Source organism: Erythranthe guttata, chromosome 11, assembly GCF_056151865.1.
Source record: "Erythranthe guttata isolate IM_541 chromosome 11, IM_541, whole genome shotgun sequence".
Lineage (NCBI taxonomy): Eukaryota > Viridiplantae > Streptophyta > Magnoliopsida > Lamiales > Phrymaceae > Erythranthe > Erythranthe guttata.
In genome coordinates this window covers 16,016,548-16,038,620 of record NC_142543.1, presented here as the reverse complement: position 1 = coordinate 16,038,620, position 22,073 = coordinate 16,016,548, and the positions used below count along the sequence as shown (strand labels likewise).

Below are 22,073 nucleotides of genomic sequence, written 5' to 3'. Positions count from 1 at the left end.
TTTACTCTAATCACTTATTAATAATGTTTTAAGCCAATTGACAGACAGAAACACAAGATTGATCACGAGCACAAGACATATTAATGACAGTTCAATATATAAACAAACATATCAAACAAAATATATATATATATATATATATATATATATATATATATATATATATATATATATATATATAAAAATATCATAGCACTCATCATATATGAATTATTAAAAGTTTGGAACATTCAAAACCAACCATTTATGGCAAAAATAAATCTAAAGGATCTCGTTGTCTCTTAAATATTAATTATTCAGTAATTGTAATTGGTGATATAAATATTAAATAATTCATCTAAGTATAATTTTTTAAATGAGTACTAGAGCCATGTCAAACGAAATATCTTGTTTTCGAATTCCATCGCCCCTAAAGGCGAACGCAAGGAGCAACAAAAAAATTTAATTTATATATTTTAGGCTATTTCTCCCTTCTAAAATTTGAAAAATCCACTTGTAATGTGTTATGTCCAATTGAATGAGTCTAAATAATGATATATGGTTATATTATACTCCCTCTGTTCCATAATATCTGTCTATTTTGAGAATTTTTTTTGTTCCATATTATCTGTCAGTTTACAATTCCAATGCTGCATTAATTGCTTATTTTTCAAATTTACCCTTATTAACTCTATAGCACTCTTCCTGCATTAATTAATAAACAAATGTATTTTGGTCCATCAATATCTATTTTCTTAAAATCAAAACATATTTATTGAAATTTTTAAGATTTGTGCCAAGGTGAAAAACAACACCTATTTAGGAACGTAATGAGTATTAGCTAAAATATTAAATATATATTTATTAACCGTTAATTCTTTAAAATACCCTAAAATAAATTTGGGGCAGCTATATTCGAAACCTTGTAAATCATTAGTTCATTATTACCGAACTCGTCGCCGCCCCTCCCCCCAACACACAACACAAAAATTTGTTGAGTCCGCCTCTGCACCGCACCGCACCGCACCGTCTCATTTCATAAATTCCACTTCAAAATATAAGGACTGGAGATATAAATATTAAATAATTCACTTCACGGACCAGTTTAAAAAAATTATAACTTTTCAAATAGCGGTACGAAAATCGATTATAGTGAAAAAGCCGATACCATCTTATCTGTCTAGAATCTTGGGATTTCATTATCAACCAAAAGCATAACTAATTAAATACAGCCCTACCACATAAGGCAAGGGTAGTTATAACTTATAAGCAACAAGAGAGGGCATTATTAATTATATTAATTGATCATCTAAAGAAATTAAATGGAGTACTCTTCATTCTTCAAGCAAGAAGAGAACCAAACCCTTTCATTCACCACTTCCAATAGTGCAAAAAACGAAGAAACCGAATCTTCTTCATCGTCGGCCGATTTCTCCGGAGAAGAAGCTTCTAGAAGAAGGCTAATCGGAGTAAGAAAGAGGCCATGGGGAAAATACGCAGCGGAAATACGAGATTCAACTAGGCGTGGGACCCGCGTTTGGCTCGGAACATTCAATACCGAGGAAGAGGCCGCCTTGGCGTACGATCAAGCTGCATTCGCGATGCGGGGCCCGTCGATTCCGCTCAATTTTCCGTTGGAAAAAGTTGTGGAATCACTTGAGAAGATGAACTATAGCTGCAAAGAGGGTTCTTCACCTGCGAAAGCGCTAAAGGAATCGAATAAGATGATAAATTTGTCGACTAAACGAAGAACGATTGGCGGTAAAAAGAAAATTAAAAATACAACTGAGGAGGAAGATATTGTGGTTTTTGAGGATTTAGGATCTGATTTGCTGGATCAACTTCTATCAGAATTCAACACCTAGTGAGAGAGAAGCTTTTTCTTTTATTTATTTTTTCTATTTATTTACTTATTATTAATTTTTAATCAGTTCTTATAAACCCTAGATCTCATAAACTTCAAACTATTTTATAAATTTGAGCCTATGTTCTTTAAGTTTGAATCAAGAAATTACATGAAGTACTGTACATTTTAATTTTAAAAGTCGATTTTATGAATCGTTGTTAGAACGCACATCGGTCGAAAGAATTCAAATTTCCGACCTCCGTAATTAATAAGATTAGTCGAAATATATTTTAGTACTTCATAGACTAAATCCTAATTATAACTTGTAGTTATTTCTCAATAGGGTTCATCACTAAGTTATAATAATAATTGTTGAAATATTGATTGATAAAAATATTGACAAGTTGAAATTTCATGTTTGATGATAAATTAAACATATATGCCAAGTGAAATTAATTTGTTATATATACATGGGAGCCCACAACTTTTACTTTTGTCTTGTATATTACTACAATTTGAAAGTCTATCTCCATTAATGTATTATCTAGTATATATAAGAACTAAGTTGATATATGTTGACTAATTTAACAGGTCTCATACAAATTGTTTTTATGGCATCAAATATCAAGAACCTCAATTTGTTGAAGTATATAAGAGAGCGCGACCAACTCGAGTTCGATTTCTTCCGTCAACACTTTCTCTAGGGTCGAATGTCGAGCTCGTCCAGTTCTTGTTGACTTAGTGTGGTTTACATATTTGATGCAGTTTGCAGACTATTGCACGAGAGATCAAAGTTTACTCACCGCACATATGTGACAACTTATTCCTTCATAAAAAAGAAACCAAATAAATCAATTTGGTGAACTATGATATTATATACTTGAAATATTGGAGATAATAACATGTATCAATTCTTCATCCGATATTCATCAACTTCGATCCGAAAATTCATCTAAATATGATATTATTTTGCATGAAATGTAAATTAAAGTGGAAGATGTGAACTGACTACTATGGTTAATTAAGTATATAATATTGAAATGACAATTACAGGGCAACTTTTAGTAAATGCAGGACATTTTTCAATTTTAAATTTTGATCCCACTCCCTCCATTTATTATCTCTTAAACTTATTATTCTGAATAAAAATTCTACAATTTCACTCTTATATTTAAATTAATTACATTTAGCACTGTTGAAAAAAGGCCATCACTTTCTATAGGGTCGATTGTCGAGTTATGTTCTTGTGTTTTCTAGTGTGATGTACTTCTTTTATTTGATTTGGAGATTATTGCACGATGTACCAAAATTTCTATAGGGTCGATTGTCGAGCTTGTCAAGTTACGTTCTTGTTTTTCTAGTGTGGTGTACTTCTTTTCTTTGGTTTGGAGATTATTGCACGACGTACCAAAGTTTACTCGTGCACATATGTTACACCGGATTCATTCATTAAAAAAAAGTAATGATCAATTTAGTTAAGATGAAATGTGAATTACTATGGTTAATTACGGTTAGACCCCCTCTAGTTTAATTTGAAAATTCACGACCTCTCTCCTAGTTTGGCATTACCCAAACTATGACTTTTATTAGATTTTATTTTTACCCTTAATTAATAGGGAAATTTGCTAGACACCCCTTATTTTGGACTTATATAGGTAGAAGTCCTAGTTGCTAGATGAATATAGGCCTAGGTCCTTTCACATAAAAAAGTAATATAAATTAAATAATAAAAAGAATATATAGACATAAGTACCCTTATTGAATAAACATATTTTAGGGGATTCAGTTATTTACGTTAAGTTGGGAAATCAAATCCCACTAATCACGATTGAAGGCAGAGTATCGTGTAAGACGCTTGAAAAACAGATCTTAGTCGATTCAAGTGAAATATGAGATCATCATGAAGAGTTCGAGAAACCAATACCATCGTATTACAATTAAACGCGAGAGTCGGTGTTGATAATTAGTGAATCCTTTTTTTTGGCCTGCAATCAACATGAAATTGAATTATACGCAAATGTTTGTCGATTGATGTTTGTTGTTTTGAATTTTCGATTTATTAATCGTCGTTTTTACAACTTAATTTTCGTTCAATATTGTTTGCAGTTTATCGTTCTCCGCAAAATTGGTGTTCAAGTAGGATGTATTGGTATCGGTGAAGAAAGTGTCGGATGCAATCAACATGAAATTGAATTATACGCAAAGGGTTGTCAATTGATGTTTGTTGTTTTGAATTTTTGATTTATTAATTGTCGTTTTTACAACTTAATTTTCGTTCAATATTGTTTGCAGTTTATCGTTCTCCACAAAATTGGTGTTCAAGTATGATGTATTGGTATCGATGAAGAAAGTGTCGGATGCAATCAACATGAAATTGAATTATACGCAAAGGGTTGTCAATTGATGTTTGTTGTTTTGAATTTTTGATTTATTAATTGTCGTTTTTACAACTTAATTTTCGTTCAATATTGTTTGCAGTTTATCGTTCTTCACAAAATTGGTGTTCATGTATGATGTATTGGTATCGATGAAGGAAGTGTCGGATGCAATCAACATGAAATTGAATTATACGCAAATGGTTGTCAATTGATGTTTGTTGTTTTGAATTTTTGATTTATTAATTGTCGTTTTTACAACTTAATTTCCGTTCAATATTGTTTGCAGTTTATCGTTCTCCACAAAATTGGTGTTCAGGTATGATGTATTGTGTTTGCTCTCCTGAATTTAAAACACGTCGTGGTAGACCAAAGAAGAAGAGGATACCGTTTATTGGAGAGAAGATAAAGAGGAAAATAAGATGCGAGAGATGTAAAGAACTCGGTAAACACAACAAGAAGTCTTGTACACATCCGATGTATTCTTAGGGGTGATGATTTTTGGTTATGCTTTTTATGTTTCATTTAAGAACTTGTGCTATCATTTTCATGCTACTATTTTTGAATTTTTTTTTTGTTTTGTTTAGTTTTTATTAGCTTATGTTGATGTTTTACCATTTATAATGAAATGAACAATTTAGCAAATGGTAAATTTTGATTAGCTTATTTTTATGTTTTGATTAGCTTATGTTCATGTTTTACCATTTAGCAAATGGTAAATTTACTACAGACAACAAACACGAAGTTATTCAACAAATTCATACCTCCATCTTTTATGTTGTAAACAGCAAACACCAAAAAGCAAATAACATGAAATTGAATTTTACAACGTGCAGTGAAACTGCCGACTTTGTTTGGTTCATTACATCGCTCGTTGCACTAGTTAGCAAACAATATGCGTAAAACACAGCGCATAATATTATACTTTAAGGAGCAAACGTGTAAAACTAGTAATTGTCTTATTTTTTAAACTGTCCTACTTAATAATTAGCGAAAATTGAAATTGCAAACATAAAAAAAGTAACATAAACAACGAGAAAAGTACGTCAACTAAGTTCAGGTACCAAAATAGCAACAATTAGTAGAGTACGTCAAATTATAGGATAATACAAGGATGTTTTACCAACTGCAAAATTATAATTGTATCAAAATGCAACCGAACTAAATATCCAAAATAGCAAGAGTTCAAGGTAGTTTCTAAAATCTGATCATTATGCGCTAATCTAACTTCACAGTGTGTTCATCGTTTAAGAATTGATGAACAAAGTCACTTCGTAATGCGCATACCCCATTTTGTGCATCTTTAATGTCTAAGGGTTGTCGGCAACAAAATTGTCGTGCGATATAAAGGACGAACATCCCGCAATCAACTGAATCAGGCTTTTGTTGTGGTGATGTCAAAACGGAAACTAATTTGGCCTTTGACTTAATACCAAATTTCATCTTCCCATTTGCAATCTGCATGAAACTCTTCATTTATTTGGCATCAACCAAGAATGGATCTTCTTTTCCGTCCAATCTTCTAGGCAATGAGGAGTTGAAATGCTCCCACGAGCAGTTAATCCTATCATAAACAAGTAGAGTCCAGTGGGGTATTATGTTCATGGGACCTTCACCTGAGTTTAACGGGAAAAGTAAGTAACGGAAATTGGTCACATCCCTTCCCGTCATGAAGTGTTGTACAATTTGAGTTGGTTTCATATTTTTTCGTATAACTCCCTGAAAAAACATAAGATATTACTTACATTACCAATTTCGTGTTTAAACTTATAAACAAGATTAGATTATATATACCAGAAGCAAGCTGGGGAATATCAGACTATTCCCCATACGTGTGGGGTCTACGCCGCTTGCAAAATGCTCTTCATCTTGTTGTTTCATCAAAAGGTACGCACAAGAGTCCATTATCTACTTATGCCATAATAACCAACCATTTCGAATCAAAAATAAATCAACGTGCAAAATATGAGAAAATATCTAAATGTACGTACAAATATACGGTATGCAAATGTTAACTACAATTTAAATGTACAAACATTATATAACAGACTGCATAACAGACTGCAAACACCAAACTACAAAAACATATTGCAAAAAACCAACATGACAAGTACCACAAATATAAAATGTAAACATCACAATAGACACACTAAACTTAAATAACAAAAGACAAATATTCATGTCTAAAGTGCAAACCACAGTTAATAACAAATTGCAAACACCTAACTCAAAACATCCAACTTAGTTAACTGATTACCCAAATGAAAAATAAAATGTGCAAACAACAAATTGTAAAATGTGCAAACAGCAAATAGTTCACGTTTTGTTTTAGAATAAACATAACCAAAGTTGTAACATAAACAAACCCTTCAATTTTTTTACCTGATTTCGGGGATTGGAAATCATCATCCTCCTTTGCTGTTAAGGGGAAAAAGAGGGGTTCTCAAATTATTATTGAAATATTTGAAATAAATAGCAAACAAACAAAATACAAAAGCAAAAAAGGAACAAAATACAAAATTTGAGATGAAAGAAAAAAAATCAAAAGCGAAAACCGAACATGCAAAATTTTTTTTACACAAAGGATCATTGATTACCAAGACTTAATCGTGTTTTGGCCATCGTATGAACTCCAAACAACAAACCCTAAACACCAGCCGTTGATTCCGAGCAATAAACAATTTGTAAACTGCAAACAGAACGAAGTCAAATTGGGCAACAACAAATCGAACGAAGGCAAACGGAATAAAGGCAAAATGCTCAGACCTGGTAATTTATAAACAACAAACGAAACAAATGCAAATAGTGAACAACAAATTTGTAAACAGCAAACGAAACAAATGCAAATATTGAACAGCAAATCGAACAAAGACAAAATGCAAACTTCCTGGTAAAACTGCAAACAATCAAACACCCAAAACCTATGGAAGGATTCAAAATTCGTGGTGAGATTTTCGTTTTGAAGCAACAGCGAAGAAATCGATTTCCATATTTTTGCAATTGGAATTTTCGAAACAACAAACCCTGTAAACAGCAAACGAAACAAATGCAAATAGGGAACAACAAATTTGTAAACAACAAACGAAACAAATGCAAAAATTGAACAGCAAATCGAAAACGAAGACAAAATGCAAACGACCTGTTAAAAATGCAAACGACCAAACACCCAAAACCTTTGGAAGGATTCAAAATTCGTGGTGAGATTTTCGATTTGAAGAAACAGGGGACAAATCAAAATGCAAACGACCTGTTAAAACTGCAAACGACCAAACACCCAAAACCTTTGGAAGGATTCAAAATTCGTGGTGAGATTTTCGATTTGAAGAAACAGGGGACAAATCAAATTCCAGATTTTTGCAATTGGAATTTCGAAACAACAAACCCTGTAAAACAGCAAACAAAACAAATGCAAATAGTGAGCAACAAATTTGTAAACAACAAACGAAACAAATGCAAAAATTGAACAGCAAATCGAAAACGAAGACAAAATGCAAACGACCTGGTAAAACTGCAAACGACAAAACACCCAAAACCATTAGAAGGATTCAAACTTCGTGGTGAGATTTTCGATTTGAAGAAACAGTGGAGAAATCGAATTCCAGATTTTGCAATTGGAAATTTCGGATTTGCAGTATAATAGGGAGAGAAATGGGGGATTTGATTTTGAAGATATATTTTACCGTATATTACTAGGGATATTGATAGGGGTACTTTTGACAAATTATAAATACAAAAATTTGCTGGAAATTAGAGTTTATTAGATGGATTTTAACACATATAATCTCTTATAGGAGGACCTATAGCAAATAACCCCTAATTAATATTGAATAAATTACATTTCTTGAGGTTAATTGTCTATAATTATGTATGGATCCCTTGTATTTTAAATTTTTTTGTTCATTAGGTTACAAATAAAATTTAATCCAACTAAAAAAAATGACCATATTAGATGACCTTATTATAACAACACACTCACTCAAAGATATTCGAACATCACTAAACACCATTATGGGAGAAGCTCGTGGAGCTCATATATAACACTAGGTTAAGACTTATTTGGTATTATCAATAGTTAAATATGTCAAATATATCAAGGTTCTAAAAAACGCTTATCGGGTTCGCGGCGATTAGGGACCGCCACATGATAAATCAGTGCGACAGTGATTTATTGAAGATATATCGAAAATAAATTGATTTTTAAATTTAATGTAATATATTTCTAAATATTATTTGTAACTACTCAAATATATATAAAAAAATTTTAAACATGATTTTATCCTATCATTAATATATTATTATATTCTAATTACTCATCACATAACAAAAATTTAAAAATAATAAGATCATTATACAATGAAAGATTCTTACAAAATGCAAATAGTACGCAAATCTTTCGCATCAACAATTAACATAAACATAACAAAGCATAAACTCGTGTTTTGGCTTATCGCCAAGTTCTTACTTCTTGCGAGTTACGAGCTGCGGGGTAGTACTTGGTTTGGTTTTGGAAGTTGAACGAATTGGAAAAATGAAAAACCTAGTTTCATTTTAATTTAAACTTAAAAAAGAAAAAAAGAAAAAAACAACCTATTTATTGGCCGGTATATCGGGTTGACCTGCCAAAAACCGCCACAAACTGCCTCGCCGTAAAAAAACCGTTATTCCAAATTGCCTCAACAAAATCGTAAAGATTTATAACCGATACCTATATGGCAGCCAATATATCGAGAGGCCCGAGTGCTATTTAGAACACTCAAATATATTAGTCCAACACCAAACTTAAAGGGATATCATTATGATTTTTTTTAATTATAGGAGCCTAACTCTAATTATAGACGACCACAAAGCATTAGGGATAGTTTACCCTTCACTTTATGTAAATAGCAACAAGTGCTTTTTTTTTACTTTTTTTTCTTTAAATTTATTTGTTTATGATGACAATGCTCTTTTTCCTCGTAATCTTAATTTTCTTTTGTGTATGCTAAAAAGAAACCTAGAATACTAGTATTCATTTAACCTAAATATGAGCATGTGGCTTCTCACAAAAGTCTATACTTATTCAATTAAAGTTGAATATATCTTGATAAGAAATATATATCTTCTCATTTGTTCAATTATTTAACCACGGTTGTGTCTATTATTCACATCCATATGTAACGATTCAATTCTTAATTCTATTTTTTTTTAGCCTAAATATTCTGTGTAGAATATTTTCTTCTGCATTATATTCTAGAGTTTGAGATACAAAATTGTTTGTTATACTCAAGATTTTGAATGCTCATATTTCGATTGTATTGTTGTATTTTAGGAGATGATTGCCAAACCACCGTAGCGGAACAGTATTTGTCAAGGGAAATACTTAACTTGCCTTGGCTAATTTATTCGTATTTACTCCGACAATTGAAAAAAGAAAGAAAAAAAAATCACCACACCTTCTCTTTCTAGTCTTGCGCCACACGCCGCAAAACCCAATTACATCCCTCCTCCGCCGCACCACCACCACATCCACCACCACCCCTAGAAAATAGATAACTTTCACGTTCATCAAATTCCATGTGCCTGAACTTTATCACAAAAAGGTTTAGTTTGAAAATTTTAGGCTTTGTTGAATTTCCTTTAATAAATAATTAATGTAAAAGTGAAAATAAATGAAAAAAATCCCTTCTTTGAATCTATGTTTGTCTAGGAGAGAGGATTTATAAAAATTTCTACGTAATTGTTGATGGATAGAGCATTTGTGTTCATTTGGATTATGTGGAGAAAGTTTGTTTGATAATGAAGTGGACCACATGGACGAAGAGAGCTTTTCTGAAAATTCAATGGACTAAATTGAAAATTGTGATAAATTTTTTTTGGGCTTATAACAATTTGAGGTGAATCTATAATTTTTGAAAGTTTTAATTTTAAAGGGTATATTTGTCTGTTTAGGGCATCTTTCCAATGGAGTAAGCGAACCGGGTCTTCAAATTCTATTTTGGAGACCCATATGAAACCTGATAGAATTATAGTCTCTAAAAAATAAAATTCCACAATGGAGGATTCTATAATTTTGAGTCTCTAAACAAAGTCCCTTGAAATATGAGTCCCGTGATATATGAGTCTCCAAACAAATTAAAGTCTCATATTTAGGAACAAGTTTGGAGATTTTGCAAAAATCTGAAAATTTAAAGACCCTCTAATTTTTTTGTTGGTGTTGAATTTTCTTCCCCAATTTCTATATTTGGCAGCAAAATGGAGTTTGCTTACTCCATCGAAGATGCCCTTAGGTAAAACTCACAACCCGAATAACATATGCCGCAAGTCTATCACACGATCATTATCTAGGGGTCATATTGATTTTGACTAACACTACAAGAAAAAAGGTAATTTAACAACACACGAAATGTTTTGTTAAAGGGTAACCACAAGACGCCATCGTACCTTGTTGACCTACATGCTACATGTGATTAAATCATCAGTATATTTGAAAACATGAATATAACGTCCGTTGAATGCAATAAATAATGTGCGTTGACACTGGCGGAGCTTCTAAGGGGCAGGGGGGGGGGGCTGTTGCCCCCCCAAGAAAAAAAAAAATTTTTTTTAGCTATTTTGACCTAATATTTTTTGAATATTACTTTTGACCCCCCAAAGATTTTGTAAATATGTTTCTTAACCCTTACTTTTTTGTTTATTCTCCATAATTTTATATAAATTATAGATATATATTATATTATAGATATGTGTCGTAATTTTTTTCGCAGTATAAACCTATTTTTTCAATGTCTTGTGAACCTAAATTTTTTTTCGGGGCGCTGCCCCAAACCCCGAAATTTTAGTTAGCCCCCCCTACTTTCTAATCCTGGTTCCGCCCCTGTGCGTTGAGATGAGGTCTGTAACAACCCGTAACACTGGTGGTTAATTAAAAACATTTGGTTGTGCCTTTTTGAAAGGTATATAACAACGTCCTGATAATATGAGTAATAACAACATTTATTTGTACGTTGTCAGTTGATATTAACCAAATGTTCGATGCGTTGTAGTTAGGCAATTAACAATATGTGATATGCCGGCCTTGTTGTTAATTCACTAGTGCTATATTATGTGCGTTGTTTTTAATTAATTAATAATACGTTATTCGTATTGTTGTTGTTAATTAACAACGCGTACTGTAAATTGTTGTTAATTCAGTGGATAAATTGAATTGATAGCGTCTGATATCCTATAATGACAACATCTATAGACAATCAATCAAACACAAAACTAACTAGACAATGATATAAATGGTGAACATGTCAATGAAAAAACTCTAAATTTGTTTACATTTCCTACTTTCTGATTTTGTCACAAAAAATACTTAGAAAAAAGTAGCACCGTTGCCCCCGAACCCCCGAAAATTTAAGCCCACCATGTAACAAATTCCTGGACTCGCCACTATGTTGAAGAAGCATGGTATAATTAATAATGTAGCGTTTCATGTTAATAATCAAGGATCGTAATTTGCATATATATAATTGAATGATAATCGGGTGAAGAATCCACGCATAGAGGAAGATAAAATCCCGAGCTCTCCTCTTTCGATTCTGAGTTAATGTTTTTACGGTAGATTTGAAAAACATATCCATGTAATAAATATAGGACTAATGATGTCCTTGTTTACACTATTTGCCTAGAAAACAGTGCTTAGTACTAACAACACTGACAGTATCCAGAGTTAAACTTTTAAGTAATTGTGTTTGTAGTAATATATATATATATATATATATATATATATATATATATATATATATATATATATATATATATATATATATATATATATATATGGGCTCTTTGTGAAAACCCCCTCATTACTTATTTTTAATGGAGAGAGGCCCAAAATATTTCCCTCATTACTTATTTTTAATGGAGAGAGGCCCAAAATATTTATTTCCATTTGAGAAAAGCCCACACTCATTTTCAGTCATTATATATTCTAGCTTTGCCCCCACCCACCCCGTCACATCATCACTGTGTCACGCACTCAGTCTTTTTTTTTCGTTTTTTTTTTCTTCTGTATTTTCTGTATCAGTTTCCTTAATCGACTATGGAGCATAGTCGATTAAGGAAATTCTTTATTTTTTTAATTTTTTTTCTATATTAGGTATATTAATCGACTATGATGAAGCATAGTCGATTAAGAATCTGCTACTAAACATAACAAATCACAATTGCAAACAAAAAATGCAAAATCAACAATATTTTACAAAATACAAAAAAATATACAAACATTATAATTGATTTATACAATTGGAATCAATAAACAAAAAATCCAAAAAAAAATAAAAAATTGGAGCCGATCAACCTTAATCGACTACCAGAGCATAGTCGATTAGCTTAACCGACTATTGAATATGAACATAGTCGATTAAGGTTCCAGCTTGCGCGAATTTCTCTACACGCGCCGTCCTCCGCCCGATCCACCAAAAAACCCTAGATCAGCCTCCCCATCGTCACCACAACGTCGCCACACCACACATCTGTATCCCACGCCGTCGCAAAATATTATTATTTACTAATAAAATAGACAAAAATCATAGTTGATCTATAATGGCAGCAGGTAACACTAGCTGGTTTCGAACCAGACAAAGGCAACTGAGGCTGGAATTGGTCGGAGTGATGGATGGTTGTTCGCCCTTGGGAAACCTGCCACAAATATTTCAAATGGGAAGGCTCCTTCTCGTTCAATCCAGAACGAGAAAAGAGTTGTGTCCAATTCTGATGACTGCAGCGGTTTTTCACCCAATATGTCGGCCAATTCGTCGGAGCATTATTTAACGATGCGGGCCGAATTCTGATCGAGCAGAGAATAAGTAGATCGAGAAGAAAAAAAAAGAAAAAGAGAGAGAGAGAGAAGAAAGAACGAGAGACGAGGGAAGAGAGAATAGAACAGAAGAAAAAAAAAAGAAAAAAGAAAAAAAGAGAAAGAGAGAGAAGAAAGAACGAGACGAGAGAATAGAGAAGAGAGAATAGAGCAGAGAGAAGAGAAGCGGCGTAAGATGACATGTTAAAATTTAAGGTTAGGAGGAAGGGTATAATTGAGAGATTACCTTTATTAATTATCCAAGCTAATAATAAAAAAAAATTTCTCTAATTATTTTTGGAAAGAAGGTTTTCTGTAAATACATTTACTAGATAGAGGGGTTTATTGCTAATATTCCCATATATATATATTCATGTCCTATTTGGATGCCCAATATCTCATAAAGCAACTCAGGTGGCAATGCATCCGCCGACGGAAGAAGACAAAAGATAGAGCCAACCCCCACAGACTGCTCATGTATTTGAGGGCATGCATAAGAAAAATTTAAATAATGTTATTTTTCTGATCTTTATTTATTTATCAATTTGTTCCACATATTTAGATTTCTTTATTATATATAAAAAACAGAAAAAAAAAATATTACTGCAATTCTAATGGCATATTTGTTAGAAAAAAAAAATATATATATATATATATAAGGGGTAATCACAAAAAAGCCCATGACAAGGGCACTTAATTAAAATAGGGACATCCAAATTTTTTGTCTTCCAAATAAATCCACCCCATTCAAACTTATTTGCAAATAAGGAAAATCCTTTTATATATACCAAAATTACCCCCAATTCATTGAAACTCAATTTAATTCCAATTTCATGATTTACACCCCAATTTAACCCAATTTCATCAATTAACCAATTTTAACCCTGATTTCAATTTTGACCCCAATTTTAACCCTAATTCTTATCAATTCCACCAATTATGCTCTAACTTCCCTAATATTACGCATTGACCCCGGATTTTAACAAATATATCACATTAACCCCCAAAACTTTTTTTTTCTGAAAATAATTTTTTTTCTGAAATATTTTTTTTCCGGCCAGATTCCGGCGTTGACCGCCGGAGACCGCCGGTCTCCGGCGTTGACTTTTTTTTTTTTTTTTTTTTTTTTTTGAATTTTGTTTTCCTGAAAAATTTTTCCGGAACGGCCGTTGACCGCCGGGTCTCCGGCGTTGACTTTTTTTTTTTTTTTTTTCTTAAAAAAAATATTTTAATTAATTTTACTGTCTTGGCTAGGGGTGGTAAACGAGCCGAGCCGACTCGTGAGCTCGACGAGTCGGCTCGTAAAAAGCTCGAACTCGGACTCGAGGTTTTCGAGCTCGAGCTCGAGCTTTCTGACGAGCCGAGCTCGAGCCGGATTTTAGTTGTTCATCAGCTCGCGAGCCAGCTCGCGAGCCGGATTTATTATTTTTTTTTTTATTTTTTTTTATTTTTTTTTATTTTTTATATGTTATTTTTATTTAAATAATGTATAATAATATAAAATATTATAGAAATAAATACAAATATCAAAAAAATATATAATCACAATTTAGTTTTTATTTTTTATTTTTTTCAAATAAATTTTAATAATAAAAAAATATTTAAAAAAAAAAAAAAAAAGAAAGAAATTGGCTCGAGCTCGAGCTCGACAAAATTAACACGAGCTCGAGCTCGAGCCAAAAAATGAAGAACTCAACGAGCTCGAGCTCGAGCTCGAGCTCGACAAAATAGACTCGAGCTCGAGCTCGAGCCAGCCAAAAGAGGCGAGCTCGGCTCGAGCTCGGCTCGTTCACACCCCTAGTCTTGGCTGCTAAATTACTGTCTCCGGCAGCTAATTTAACTGTCGGAGACAGTAATTTAACTGTTAATTGACTGTTTTTTTTTTTTTTTCTTCAAAAATATTTTAATTAATATTACTGTATTCGTTGCTAAATTACTGTCTCCAACAGTTATTTAACTGTCGGAGACAGTAATTTAACTGTAAATTGACTTTTTTATTCTTAAAAAAAATATTTTTAATTAATATTACTGTATTCGTTGCTAAATTACTGTCTCCAGCAGTTATTTAACTGTCGGAGACAGTAATTTAACTATTAATTGACTTTTTTATTGTTAAAAAAAATATTTTTAATTAATATAACTGTATTCGTTGCTAAATTACTGTCTCCAACAGTTATTTAACTGTCGGAGACAGTAACTTAACTGTTAATTGACTTTTTTTTTTTTTTTTTTTTTAATTTTTTTCCTTAAAAAAAATTATTTTAATTAATATTACTGTCTTGGATGTTAAATTACTGTCTCCAACAGTAATTTAACTGTCTTAGACAATAATATTAATAATGTTACTGTTCGGAAAAATAATATTCATAATATTACTGTCCCAAACAGTAATATTACTGTCTGAGACAGTAATTTAGTAGTCAAGACAGTAGTATTAATTAAAATATTTTTTTTCTAAGAAAAAACAATTCAAAAAAAAAAAAAAAAAAAAAAAAGTCAACGCCGGAGATCCGGCGGTCAACGGTGGTTGACCGGCCGGAAAAAAAAATCAGGAAAAAAAATTTCAAAAAAAAAAAAAAAAGTCAACGCCGGAGACCGGCGGTCTCCGGCGGTCAACGCCGGAATCTGGCCGGAAAAAAAACAGTTCAGAAAAAAAATTATTTTCTTAAAAAAAAAATTTTTTGGGGGTTAATGTGATATATTTGTTTAAATCCGGGGTCAATGTTTAATATTAAAGAAGTTAGAACATAATGGGTGGAATTGATAAGAATTATATTATTGAGGGTATTTTAGACTAAAGACATGGGGATGAGCTTAATTGAGAGACTGATTTTTTTGTGGACTATAATGCATTTAAGTCCCATGTGATGGGCCTTTTTGCCATTTGCCCTATATATAATCAGTCTTTTTTTTTTTTCTAATTACTTCCACATCAAATCTGGACTAGCACAATCATAATCCACTATCTCTATTTCTTTTTAACTGTTATTATTATTTTGATTTTCTATAATCCAGTCTATTTTCTCTAATGCGTCTTTTCTTCATTTATGTAATGATTAATTTCATATTAAGATAATTAAGTTTATATATTTCTTTTTCAAAATCAATTTGTATTATTAAATTTGTTATAAATATTAATATTTTTACCAACTAATAAATTTTATTATAATTATTATTATTGTCATTTATTAAACTAATAATTATTTTCTCTTTGAAATTCTATCCCGTGCATCGCACCGAAAAAAATGCAATTTTATAAAAATGGTAATTAGTTATGACGTCAGGATTTTAAACTTTTATATGAAAATTAAAATAAAATTCAAATACCTTCCAAATATTTTTGGTAAATAAATTGATTATAATGAAACCCATTAGAGTATTTATATATTATAAGAACTCTTGTAATATTAGGATTCTATCATGATTCAGTTACCTACATTAGTTAAGATTTAGTTACCTAGTTAAACTCTATTACCTTGCAATATTTGTGTATTCCGTGTAAATCAACCTCATAAACACAATAAGGGTTTTCTGTTACGTAATATTTCTCTCATTCTCCAAATCTTAATTAATCAAGAAACTAAATGGAGTACTCTTCCGGTTCAAATAGTACTGCAAAAAACGAAGAAATCAAATCTTCTTTATCATCGGCCGATTTCTCCGGAGAAGAAGCTTCTAGAAGAACGTTGATCGGAGTCCGAAAAATGCCGTGTGGAAAATACGCAGCGGAAATACGAGATTCAACTAGGTGCAGGATCCGCGTTTGGCTCGGAAAATTCAACACGGAGGAAGAGGCGGCCTTAGCGTACGATCAAGCTGCATTCAAGATGCTGGGCCCGTCGATTCCGCTCAATTTTCCATTGGAAAAAGTAATTGAATCACTCGAGAAGATGAATTGCAGCGGCGAAGAGGGTTCTTCACCTGCGAAAGCACTCAACGAGTCGAATAAAACGATAAATTTGTCGACTAAACAAAGAACGATAAATACAAGTGAGGAGGAAGATATTGTTGTTTTTGAGGATTTAGGATTTGATTTGCTGGATTAGCTTCTATCAGATTTCAACTAGCAATTGTTTTTTTTTTTTTTTTTATTATTATTATTTTTTTTTTTTTTTTTATTATTATTATTATTTTTTTTTTGTGATGTTCATGGGAGTAAATCTTCGTGGTTTTCAAACTTTCTTTTAAATTAATAAAATCTATTATTAGTCCGGTTTTTCAACTTAATTTCTTGATATATATATATATATATATATATATATATATATATATATATATATATATATATATATATATATATATATATATATATATATATATATATATATATATATATATATATATATATATATATATATATATATATATATATATATATATATATATATATATATATATATAGTATCGGTTCTTGAAAACCCTAGATCTCATGATTAGAAGCTTCAAACTGTTATAATTTGAGCCCATTTCCTATAAGCTGGAAACAAGAACTATTGAAGAGTTGAAATTTAGTCTTGATGAGAAACATGTCTAAGTAGAATTAGTTAGTTATAGCGTGGGGCCCACAGCTCTTTTAATTTTGTCTTGTAGAGTATTTTGGAGGTCTCTATCCATTAAATTTATCTTGATTAAGAACTTAGTTTGATATATGTATGTTGACTAATTTGAGAGGCATATCATCATACAAATTGTTACGGTATCAATCAAGAACCTCGATTTGTTGGTGGCGTATAGGATCGGAGAGCTCGAACTACCTTACCCACGTTTCAATTTTCCAGTAAAACACTTTCTAGGACGAGTTCGTTGCGCCCTTGCTTAATTACGTTTTTCGTGAGGGTTTGTAGGCTATTGCACGAAAGTAAACCTTACTCGGTGCATTATGTCACCGCAAAGTCGTCGTTGGTAAACAAAAAATTAAATAAAATAAATCCAATTGGTTTGAACTATATATCTTGATTTGGAGATGTTAACATGTTAGCTTTGATTGATTTTTTACAAGAAAAAGGCGAAGTACTTTGATAAAAAAATTGTCTAAAGATCACACTATTTTGGGTTTTTGAATTTGTTTATTTTGGGTTTTTGAATTTGTTTTTACATGGAATGGGTCTTTTTTATGGTTTTATACTTTTGTGAACTGTCAATTTTTTTGTTGTTCATTTTGTTGTACAGTTAAACCTCTATGAATTAATTCATTCGGGATCAGGGAAATTCTATTAATTTAGCGATTTATTAAATTATCGAGTTAATAATTTAACACGTTTTCACCATGTCAGGACCGAGATAAACTATTATTTAATCGATGTTATTAATTTACCGATTATAAATTTATCGAGATTCTACTGTAAATTGAATGTCTGAATGAAAATTTTGTGAACTATAATTCAAGAGTTGCAGAAACAAAAAAAAAAGAATGTGGGTCAACTTTGGAGAGAGATGTGTTTTTGGATGAGAGAGAAAGAAGACGTGGAGTGTACTATTTTTGTATTTTTCAAAGACCCTTACGGATTAACTCTAGTGGTGGAATATATAATAAATAATTAAATATTACATGTGTCAGCAGAAGATTCACCCAATATTTATCACCGGAATGATACTTTGGGTGGAATTTTTTGTTATTGGCCAAACACTGTCACGGTCAAAAAATTGAAAACTCACATCGAGTGTCACATTATGACAATTTTACAAATGCAAAGGAATAAATCGAGGCAAAATTGAGTAGAAGGGGTAAACTGTAAATTCGCCCTTTAAAAAATTACGCTAACAAGGAACAACTAACCCGTTAGTGTTGTCCCTTTTGAAGTTTAATTTTTAGCCCTAATCAAATTTCGAGAAATTAACTACATTGTCCTTCTTTGTGGTTACGTATAATTACATATATGTCCCTTGTATTTTAAAACATTACAAGACTGCCCTTCAAGTTTTAAATTTATCTAAAAAATTGATTTAAACTCATTACATAATTTTTTGGGTAAATTATACCACACCCTTTAGGTATGCTTAAATAACATTAAGGTCCCTGGTATCGATAATTACACCCACCCCCTTAAAACGTTGTTATAAACTCTAATGGGGTAATGCATTAGATACGCTATTACGATAGAGTTCTAACGGACTATTGGTTTCAGGAAGTGGTGGAGACAACAAAGGATTATGGGTGATTTAAGAAATATTGGGGGGAGCCATGTCACCCCAAAATTCCCCATAACTCTATGTTATCTCCACCACTAGCTAAAAGTAATAGTCCATTATAACCCTATCGGAATATTGTATCCAATGCACTATCACGTTAGAGTTTCAAACTACGTTTCAGGGGGTGGGTGTAATTATCAATACCATAAGGACCTTAAAATTATTTAAGTATACCTCAGGGGTGTGGGTGTAATTTACTTAATTTTTTTATACAAAATATCTTTTACAAGGAAAAAGATAAGAACTCATTACAGAGACCTCCCTTGCTTCAAGTTTAATTTTAACTTAAAATTTGATTTTGAACTCACATAATAATTTTTATTTTTATTACAAAAGATTTCTTACAAGAAAAAAAAAAAAGCATGCATAAGAAAATTGATAACACTGTAAAATAATTTTATTCTCTTGTATGTGAAATACTGAAATTATTATTTTTTTAGTATTTTTCAATACTAATTTTTCAATATAAATTAATAAGTCTTATTTCGTTTACAAAATCATAAAATTACTTTCCCATGTTTTTTTTCTTTTAAATATTTTTAATAAACAGAAACTAGGGGTGCAAGTTGGAACGGAATTTCCAATTTTCGCCGATTCCGATCCGAAAAGTTCCAATTTTGGAACAACTTTTTTCATTCCGACTTCCGAAATTCCGATTTCCGAATTTTTCCGATTTTTTTGGATTGGAATTGGAATTATATAAAATAAATTTGGAATTTCCGATTTCCGATCCGATTTAATTCCGAAATTAATTCCGAAAAAATCCGATTTTTTCCGAAAAATACACCTATAAATAATATATATTATATAATACTTATTTTCCGAAAAATACACCTATAAGTTTTGTTTTTGGATTTTGACATAATGAATTGTTATTTGAAGTTTTATTGGATATTACGTTGTGTTTATTTTTATTTATTTTTTTGAACTGAATTTTAGTAGTTATTAGTTTTACTTTTATCGACGTGAATTTTCTTATTTTTGAAAAATTATGAACATTATAGAAATTTTCGGCTAAGTTTTGAAATTTTAAAGCTTATGTGATTTCCGATTTTTTTCCGAAATTCCGAAATTTCCGGGCCTTTTGGAATTGGAATGAATTTTTAGATTCCGAAATTTTTGGAATTGGAATTGGAATTGATTTTGTACTTCCGATTTTTTTTGGAAATTTTCCGAAAAGGCTAATTCCGATCCGATCCATCCGACTTTCACCCCTAACAGAAACATATGATTCAATAAATTTGAATTAAATTTTAGTTCATATTTCACATTAAATATCAACTAAATTTTTAATAATAAAGGAGGTCTTTATAATAATTTAAATATGAGGGGTCGGGTCTATATGTAATTAAAAATGCTAAATTCACGGGAGGACATGTAATTTACTCAATATTCGGTCAATGTTCAAAGGGCGAATGACAAAAAGGCCCATCACATGGGACTTAAATGCATTTTTATCAAAAAAAAAGAACAGTCTCTCAATTAAACACATCCCCATGTCTTTAGTCGAAAATGCCCTCCATAATATAATTTTTATCAATTCCACCCATTATGCTCTAACTTCCTTAATATTACACATTGACCCCGAATTTAAACAAATATATCACATTAACCCCCAATTTTTTTTTCAGAAAATAATTTTGTTTCTGAAATGTTTTTTTTTTCCGGTAAGATTCCGTCGTTGATTTTTTTTTTTTTTAACTTTTTTTCCTGAATTTGTTTTCCGACCGGTCAACCACCGTTGACCGCCGGTCTCCGGCGTTGACTTTATTTTATTTTTTTTTTGGAATTTTTTTTCTTAGAATTTTTTTTTTAATTAATATTACTGTCTTGGCTACTAAATTACTGTCTCATACAGTAATATTACTGTTTCGGACAGTAATATTATGAATATTATTTTCCCGAATAGTAATATTGTTTATATTATTATCTAAGACAGTTAAATTACTGTTGGAGACAGTAATTTAGCACCCAAGGCAGTAATATTAATTAAAATAATTTTTTTAAGAAAAAAAAAACGTCAATTAACATTTAAATTACTGTCTCCGACAGTTAAATAACTACAGGAGACATTAATTTAGCAACGAATATAGTAATATTAATTAAAAATATTTTTTTTAAGAATAAAAAAAGTCAATTCGCAGTTAAATTACTCCGACAGTTAAATAACTATTGGAGACAGTAATTAAGCAATGAAAACAGTAATATTAATTAAAAAAAATTTAAAGAAAAAAAAAATCAATTAACAGTTAAATTGCTTTAAATTGCTTTCTCCGACAGTTAAATAACTGCGGAGGCAGTAATTTAGCAGCCAAGACAGTAATATTAATTAAAATATTTTTTTTAAGAAAAAACATAATTATAAAAAAAAAAAAAAAAAGTCAACGCCGGTCAACGGCGGCGGTCGGCGGACTCCGGTGGTGGCTGGTCAAAATTGGGATCAAAATTGAAATTAGGGTTAAAATTGGTTAATTGATGAAATTGGGCTAAATTGGGGTGTAAATCATGAAATTGGAGTTGAATTGGGTTTCAATGAATTGGGGGTAATTTTGGTATATATAAAGGGATTTTCCTTATTTGCAAATAAGTTTGAATGGGCTGGATTTATTTGAAAAACAAATAAGTTGTATGTCCCTCTTTTAATTAAGTGTCCTTGTGGGCCTATTTGCCATTTGCCCATGTTAAAATTAGAACAAAATCTTAAAAAACAAAATTGGCCATATATATATGGTCTTACTGTTAACCTCAAATTTAAATGTCTGCAAAATAAATTACAAGACAAGAAAAAATAGGAACAAATAATTATATTTTAATCAAAACGAAAATGGGTTACAATCTTTGTTGATTCCTCTGATTCTTCTCC

General features: G+C 31.1%; 3 protein-coding genes across 3 annotated transcripts; 2 read left to right on the top strand and 1 right to left on the bottom strand.

The window, feature by feature from the left end:
* The first annotated feature begins 1,297 nt into the window (after nucleotides 1–1,297).
* Nucleotides 1,298–1,891, top strand: LOC105959073 (ethylene-responsive transcription factor 1B). The gene has a single exon (XM_012983099.2). The coding sequence runs from the start codon at nucleotides 1,302–1,304 to the stop codon at nucleotides 1,842–1,844; it is 543 nt and encodes a 180-aa protein (XP_012838553.1). The 5' UTR covers nucleotides 1,298–1,301; the 3' UTR covers nucleotides 1,845–1,891.
* A 3,325-nt stretch (nucleotides 1,892–5,216) lies between these two features.
* LOC148767089 (uncharacterized) lies at nucleotides 5,217–6,873 on the bottom strand. Its single transcript, XM_088825544.1, has 4 exons — nucleotides 6,798–6,873; nucleotides 6,583–6,618; nucleotides 5,995–6,108; nucleotides 5,217–5,919 (listed from the first exon to the last, which is right to left on the bottom strand). The coding sequence occupies exons 2-4, from the start codon at nucleotides 6,607–6,609 to the stop codon at nucleotides 5,677–5,679; spliced, it is 384 nt and encodes a 127-aa protein (XP_088681670.1). The 5' UTR covers nucleotides 6,610–6,618; nucleotides 6,798–6,873; the 3' UTR covers nucleotides 5,217–5,676.
* Nucleotides 6,874–16,605: 9,732 nt separating this feature from the next.
* Nucleotides 16,606–17,067, top strand: LOC105959063 (ethylene-response factor C3). The gene has a single exon (XM_012983089.1). It carries the CDS (start codon nucleotides 16,606–16,608, stop codon nucleotides 17,065–17,067), a length of 462 nt encoding a protein of 153 aa, XP_012838543.1.
* The last annotated feature ends 5,006 nt before the right edge of the window (nucleotides 17,068–22,073 follow it).